Source organism: Xiphias gladius, chromosome 4 (genome assembly GCF_016859285.1).
Source record: "Xiphias gladius isolate SHS-SW01 ecotype Sanya breed wild chromosome 4, ASM1685928v1, whole genome shotgun sequence".
In the NCBI taxonomy this organism is placed as follows: domain Eukaryota; kingdom Metazoa; phylum Chordata; class Actinopteri; order Istiophoriformes; family Xiphiidae; genus Xiphias; species Xiphias gladius.
In genome coordinates this window covers 20,718,948-20,726,447 of record NC_053403.1, presented here as the reverse complement: position 1 = coordinate 20,726,447, position 7,500 = coordinate 20,718,948, and the positions used below count along the sequence as shown (strand labels likewise).

The window sequence follows — 7,500 nt, the reverse complement described above, 5'->3', positions numbered from 1 at the left end:
GTTATGAAAGCAGCAACAAGGCTTCATTAATGTCTACCATCTCAACGGTCTGACAGCCCCTGCTGTATTCCTGGTTGCAGGTGTCAAAGGTGCTGTAATATATTAACAGCTCCTGAGGGTCATGCAGCAATTCAGTTAAACCTTTAAGCAATGGCTGGTGAGTGACTCCCCCCAACAAACAAAGCTTTTCTATAACACAGATTGCAAAGATGCTCATAATAGAATATAGTCTGCTGGGAAACTAACCGAGAGTGCCTTGATATAGAAACTGATGCTTTCCAGCTAAAATATTTGCTTAATGGTTGCTCAAAATCAGTTAACTTCTTCCAATTCTGCTTTTTTTATGGCCCTTGTGCTGTTCTGGGATCATGAAAGTGCTTGTCTGTGTTGCACTGAACCTGTAAAACCTGTTCACGTTGAGCACCAAAGGAGAAATGTACTGCAGCTGAAGCGTGTCAGGGCAGAAGAGACACACAGATACGTTCACAAAAAAAATGCATAGGATAACAATAAAATATGAGACTATCTTTGTCCACAAAGAGAAGGATTCATAATTTCAAGTCTGCAGGGGATTGTCCTAAGACATATTTACTGAACAAGGTAGCCTGAGAAAGGGCCAAAACCTCCAGGGAGCCTCTCCCTGCACTGCTCTGACTCGCTGCCTGTGACTGCTACAGGAGGAGAGAGGAGGAGGGTACTGCTTTGTCAACAGCAATCATATAAGGAGGCACGCAACACAAGCCTAGTGGCACATTTTCTATTTAACACAACCAATGCACAGTTTGCACCCACAACATCTATTATTTTGTTACTATTTTGATGCACAGCACTGATTTGAGTTCTGATATCGTAATATTAAACCAAAGATAAATTTCCACACTGACTTAATGCATTAATTCTAAGTTAAATTCTAAGTTAAATTCTGAATCCCAAGTCTGATTCTTGATACTGTCCTCCTCTCTCTTTTTATTATTCCTTTAAATCATGGCTTGACTATCTTAGCAGGACTGAGCTGGAACGGACACACCCTTTGTAAAGAGAGGAATTATAAAGGAGACAGAGAGCGAGGAGAAAGGAGTAATAGAAGAAAGGTTGTGCAGGGTTAGGGTTAGATCTCAGCTTCTTCCAAGCAACTGGGTGCTAACTAGACAGGCTGGTTGGAGTCTGTACAAACTCTTCTGACAGTAATCCTGAGGGGAATAAATCAGTTGAACTCCTTTACTGTAAATACTGTATGTGTACACACTTGAACAGGGCAAAACTGAGATAGGGTTCAGTTTCAGGTAGTGGTACCTCCTTGTTGCCATCCTACCCCTCTGGGGAGGCTGTATTTGTACAGTGGGAGTAGCCATGCCAAATTGTGGAGAAAACAGGGGAAAATAATCTTTAAAAATGTTAAAACGTGCAGCCAACTTCTGTAAGGCACGATGACTATAGAGGAATATGAATTTATGCTTGCATATTATTATTATTCATTTTGTCAGGCTACTGTTTGCAAGTCATTGTTTTGCAAGTCAAAAGTCTCAAGCCTTGGCTACAAACTCCTTGGGGAAGTCCAACAAGCCCTGATTCAAGTCCCAAGACTTGAATCAGAAGACCAGTAAGTCCCAAGTTAAGTCCCAAGTCAAGACCAACAAATCCCAAATAAGTCCCAAGTCGAGACCAGTAAGTCCCAAGTCAAGTATCAAATCAAGCCCCAAGTATAGACCAACAAGTCCTGAGTCAAATCTCAGGTGAAACCCAGGTCCTACACTTTGTATTTTGTTTCCTAACAAGTCATTACATGCCCATCACCAGAATTAATGCAATTTTAAAGTAAAGTGAAATCACACGTTACTGGTGTTAAAGTTGAGTTTGTGTTAAACTTTTTTTTTTCTTATTCTGTCACATTGAGTCTATAGTCATTGGATTCATGACTCATGTCTGATTCGAGTCCAAGTCATGTGACTCAAGTCTGGCATAATCACCTACAAATGTTTCATGAATAAGAGAAAAAGCTGAACAAATAACATGGCTACTCAAGGTAGGGGGTAGCCCAAGACCAAAGGACGATTACCACCTACAATGGTGTAAACAGAAAAAAAAAAAAAGAGAGTAAACTGCAAAATGAGTCAACTTTCCAAAATTGAACGGATTTGCATTGCACTGATGACAGCGTGATAAAGTGGCATCTGAAACCCAGCGTCTTACCGGGGGTCTGCTTTGTTCCTGTTGGTGATGGCTGCATGCAGAAATGTCTGATTCCCCTCCATCTCCACCACACATTTTGTTTTTAGGTCTTTTTCTGGATTGAAACAGAAAACAAGGAGAAAAATACTATATTTTTAATTAAAAAATGAAAAATGATGCTTCTTCCAGCAATCACAAATAGACTGTTGACAAGTGAAGTGAGTTTAATGTAGTAATTTTTTGACTTAAAAAAAGATGTGAAATGTACAATAAGAAAATAACTTTTGCAAATGGACTCTCTACCCATGATAATGTACTTTCTCATTAGTTTAAACAGCATGTAGCATGTATGCATTGGCCATCATAACTTTCCGTACTAGTCACTGACACATATCTGATTGCAGACTAACAGGTGGCATACACTGTGTGTGTGCCAGTTCTTCATCACAGGCAGCATCGAGAGGCAGGAAATAGTTCATTTAGGACTTGCCTGTGCAAACACTACAACCAGTTTACTACTCCCTGAGTGATGGTAAGGAAAAGCAGGGTCATATCTTCTCTTCCTCATTCCTACCCACAGTAGAAGGTTTTAAAGGTGGGGACAGCAATGAACTTCCTATCAGAGCTGGAATTAGGGCACCTGTCGTGAGTTTTTGCAACATTACACATAATTTTGAAAGGCATATTTGCACTTTTAAAAAACTCTGAGGAAACCCAATTAGAAAAGTGATATATGAAGTTAAAGGTCATTAAAGGTTGTTTTTTGTGTTGCTGTTCAGCAACACAAGAGTCTTTCAGTTGACACTTCAGTCCTGCTATGCTGTTGTCAAAGGTGTTTAGGCCAGTCACAGTGTATTAAAAAATGTCCAGGTATGTGCATTTTAGTCCATTTTCTGTCAGGATGCAATGTCAGTGTCTCTTCAAAATTTTCTGTTTCCACTCCTACAGCACTCCTGCCAAAACTTTTCTGAAGAGGGGCGAAAAACTCAATGTAAAACAAAGGAATGAAGCCTCTATTGTTTGTCAAAAAACCCAAAGGGAACAAACACCAAAACAGATATGGTATGCTGCAGAGTTGATATGTCCCTTTTGGGAGGTGGGCAGAGTCGTTACCAGCTGCAACAGCATGGATGGTTTGTTATCACCTAGCGTCACAACCGTGCAAGATACAGTCATGAATCTTTACAGGTGTGTAGTTTAGATCAACATGGAAGCCAAGTTCGAAGATGGGTGTGATAAGCAAAGGCGCCGCAACTACAGGGATAGGGAAGAAGGGAGGGAGCAACCCCCTTTAGTAAAACTACATATCATCTTGGGATAACACCAGCCGCGACGCCTGTCAATAGTAATGACTGCTGAGTAGTGAGTGAGTTTGATCCCATCGCAAGGTGGTCTTTAGTTGAGAATTCCTTTGTATGACTGTTGCAAAACAGACTAATAACTTGCTGCATGGCCCAACTCATAACAGCGAAAAATGTCACAAGGTTTTTCTAACACTATACTCACCTCTCCTGTTCATTGGTCGCACACGAACAGCGACCTTTACATTTGAGTCATTGAGGCTGTTGTCATCCATGGTGCCACTTGACCTGTGTTAAATGAATTAATTTACACATGTAAAACCAGTTATACTATGTATGAACTTAAAACAAAATCTTACGTACAGTAAGATGCATGAAATGTCCCCGAATTACACCAGAACGCATCCATTAATTTCGCCACCGAAGTTTCATTGCGTGAGATACAATGTCTCTTTAACTGAAGACAGAGAGCAAATGACTCGTGCTTAATATTACAATATTCGTGCTTAAACCCAACCCCGAGCAGCTTCTAAAACTACCAATTAAGATATAACAAGCTAAAGTAGAAACTATATTGTTAAGAGCTGTAAAATTACCGTGTGAAAGAATGCGCAGTTGTTTCCCTGTTCGACTCCCACAGACACCTTGAAGTACACACAGCCGCTAGCCTGGGACGCTAAAGAGAGCAGGGTAACAGGAGCAAATACACAGAGAGGTGCTCAAATATGTTCATAGTGACTGCTGTTAAATGTAACTGACCCCACTACAGTGCACTATGGAAACCTTGGTGTCTACTTGAAAGTCTAAAAAAAAACTTAAAGCAGTCCTCAGTTCATTGCCTCGACTCTTTCACCTGTTGCATTTCCTGAAACTTCCCGCAGAGATCATTCGAGCCATGTTAACTCGCAGCTAAAGGGATTTGCTTTAAGATTTAGTGAGCTTCCAGGTTCCCCAGTTGCGCTCTGCTCTGTACACAGCCGTACAAATGGTAAAGAGGGAATTCAGCGCCACAGTGTGGATCCACAAGAATTACAAGTCTTTTGCTTTTCTTTCATGGAGGTTTGTCCAAAACATGTTAAGAAAACTTTACTAAAATAGCGTCAGTTAAAGCTAATTAAACTGATGCAACAGGAATAAAACCGTGGCACTGTTTTGGCCTTGAAACCGTTTTAGAAACTCAAATAAACGGCAGTTTACTACGGCAAAGGCGCTTTTTACGCTATTTTACGACAATCATAATTGCCGTACGACCGAAACCGTGTTTGGAGGCAACGTGGAATTGTTTACTATTTTGGGCACGTCCTCGGGTTTATTAAATAGACATTGACCCTCTAACCAGCAGCTACCCGTTTGGAATTGGAGTATATTTTAAAGATAGAAATGGGGAAGCCAAAGAAAAAGAGTAAGTGTGTGACAAAGGGCTTGAAATATCAAAAATGGCTTTCTGAAACAGTCCAGCTGGCTGTAGCTTGTTGCTAATGCTAAGTGCAAGTCTACTATGCCTCCGTCTTATAAAATGTCAGTGACATAACTCTGTTTTTTTTAAGTCTGTTTATTAATTCTATAACGTTAAAGCGAGTCATTCATGGTATGAACACACAGCAAAGCCTTATTCCATTAAGTTATATCTTTATCTTTTTGAAAGTAGACTTTTGAACAATAACTAATTTAGTTATGTTTGCTTCTTTTAAATTCAGATTTTTGAATGCTGTACAATTCTTGAAATCGCGAGAGACATTTTTGTCAAATATAATAAATCTCACTTTATTAATTGTTGGTCTTTGCCAGGTGACCTCAGCCGAGCTGAGCTGATGATGATGACCATTGCTGATGTCATTAAGCAGCTGGTTGAAGCGCATGAAGAGGGCAAAGACATAAATCTCAACAAGTAAGTCTCCCCCAGAATGGACATACAGCCCGCTGCATTTTTTTAACACATATTTATAAAATCTTCTGTGGTTTTAATGCAGTGTTTAAGAATTCTAAATAGCTAGTCATGCAGTAAAGTCTGATTATTGATCTCTCGTCATGTTGATCTTGTAGAGTGTTTAGTATTCAGTATTTTTATTGTGTCTTGTGAACTAATGAATGGAAGTTTGTACAACACTCCTTTGTATACTTGTATATCTATACATATTAATGTTTTCATTTTCTTTTAAACTTCTCTTGATATATTGACACATGAATGTGATTAGATGATTATGATGTCACTGGTCATATTGCTACATATATTCTTCAGTTCCTTCACATGGGTATTTGATCAAGGAAGACATGTAGTTGGTTGAAATGTTCCTAATAAAATTAAAGGGAGCTGTGATTCCAATGTGTGGGTACCCCTTGTATTACAATGGTATGGCATTTGTGACATTTTTGACTCTTTTTAGTCATTATAAAGACTAAAATGCATTGAGGAATATCATTTTGGCTAGTCATCTCAGTGCTTTACTCCACCTTTTTATTTCCAGTGACTACAAAGATGCGTTCCTGCCACCATGTACACTAGACTGTGCTACTTTCTACCAGTCATGATAAGTCTAATCTGCTTTTAAACAGAGTGAAGACTAAGACTTCAGCTAAATATGGACTTGAAGCCCAGCCCCGATTAGTAGACATCATCGCTGCTGTTCCACAACAATACCGTCGTGCTCTGGTGCCTAAACTAAAGGCCAAACCTATACGCACTGCCAGCGGGGTATGTAGCCCTCATTCTCCCTTCTATCACTCTTTCCTGGAGTCAGCAATTTTCATGCTGAGCTCTGCTGGGCTGTAACCAGTTAAAATGTACCATGTACCAATTAGCTCAATAGTCTGAAGTAAGCTCATATTAGCAGTCACATGTAAATAGACAATGAAACATCCATGCAATACATATTGTGTGTTTGGCTCATTTATCTATTGTTAAACATCACAGGAGACTGCATAATAGTCCTCAAAATATTTTAGAGGAGTTGTGAATTGTAGCCCATGGCATATTCTTGATAAGCAGACATACAATACAACAAGATGAGAATGGATGTTTACCCAGTGATGGGCCTCAACTTTTAAACTGTGTGAATGTTTTCTTATATGGGCTAATTTGGAATGTTAAAGCTGAAGTATTTTATTAGCTCCAGTTTGTGTTATGCATCACTTTTAGATAAAGACATGATTTACAGAAAGAGACAGTGACTGTTTAGATTTTGGACAGATTTATAAGTATGAAAGTAGGGGCCAATAAAATATACCTAATTACCAATTTATCATTAAAGAATAGAAGAATACTTAAAATTTTCAATGCTTCTCTCTCTGTCACAGATCGCAGTTGTGGCTGTGATGTGCAAACCTCACCGATGTCCACACATCACCTTTACAGGCAACATCTGTGTGTAAGTGTTTCTATGTTTGGGTTTTTTTTTTTTGGTTTTTTTTTTTCCAAGTTTACTCAATTTTATTTCAGATAAAAATTACATTTTTAAACATTTACTTGGATGGTGTTCACTGCAGATATGAGCAGATCATAATTATGTTAAGTTATGTATCATATGTATAGAAGTTCAAGTTTAAGGACAAAAACTGTAAGAGAAGAAGATCAGTTTTAATTGCTTATTTGTGACTAATTTTTTTCACATTTATTGATTCATTGTTCTTGCATTCAATGTAACTCTCAAATCAATCTCTTCTCTGGCAGCTACTGTCCTGGCGGACCAGATTCAGACTTTGAGTACTCTACTCAGTCTTACACGGGTTATGAGGTAAGTTAGTTTCATTCTGCCTCACTATCTAAAAAAGGCAGCTTTTCTATTGTTTACAGGCACATAGTACTCTGCTAAAAGTCATTTATTCTGGTCTCGATTTTCTTTGGAAAAAGATATTGTCTTATTATTCACTGTCATTATAGCAGCTTATGTTTTTCTCCATATCATCAAGTAAGTTTTGACTTTCTTTCGTTTGTAGCTTTTATAGATGCTTGTCCAACTGCTCAAGTCAAATCAAACTCAAGCATATTTTGTTTTGTGGTGAAGTTTAAGAATGTTCATTTTTACTTCCACAG

General features: G+C 38.6%; 2 protein-coding genes across 8 annotated transcripts in view; one reads left to right on the top strand and one right to left on the bottom strand.

Annotated features, from left to right (window-relative positions):
* Positions 1-5,357, bottom strand: part of LOC120788690 (kinesin-like protein KIF13B) — a 43,198-nt gene extending 37,841 nt beyond the window's left edge. For 6 of the 7 annotated variants that reach the window (XR_005707282.1, XM_040124671.1, XM_040124665.1 and 3 more), the window contains exons 1-4: positions 5,234-5,357; positions 4,067-4,146; positions 3,676-3,758; positions 2,191-2,284 (exon numbers count right to left, since the gene is read on the bottom strand). Coding sequence is in view for 6 of the 7 variants with exons in the window: in XM_040124671.1 (XP_039980605.1) it covers positions 2,191-2,284; positions 3,676-3,758; positions 4,067-4,146; positions 5,234-5,329 (353 nt within the window). In the remaining variant the exon portion in view is untranslated. Of the gene's footprint in view, positions 1-2,190; positions 2,285-3,675; positions 3,759-4,066; positions 4,147-4,323; positions 4,632-5,233 lie in introns of those variants that run through there. The other variant, XM_040124667.1, reaches the window with a different exon arrangement.
* A 109-nt stretch (positions 5,358-5,466) lies between these two features.
* The window catches only part of elp3 (elongator acetyltransferase complex subunit 3), a 17,317-nt gene continuing 15,283 nt past the window's right edge, over positions 5,467-7,500 (top strand). The window contains exons 1-4 of the mRNA XM_040126024.1: positions 5,467-5,471; positions 6,024-6,162; positions 6,765-6,835; positions 7,138-7,201. Of these exons, the coding sequence (XP_039981958.1) occupies positions 5,467-5,471; positions 6,024-6,162; positions 6,765-6,835; positions 7,138-7,201 (279 nt within the window). The remainder of the gene's footprint in view (positions 5,472-6,023; positions 6,163-6,764; positions 6,836-7,137; positions 7,202-7,500) is intronic.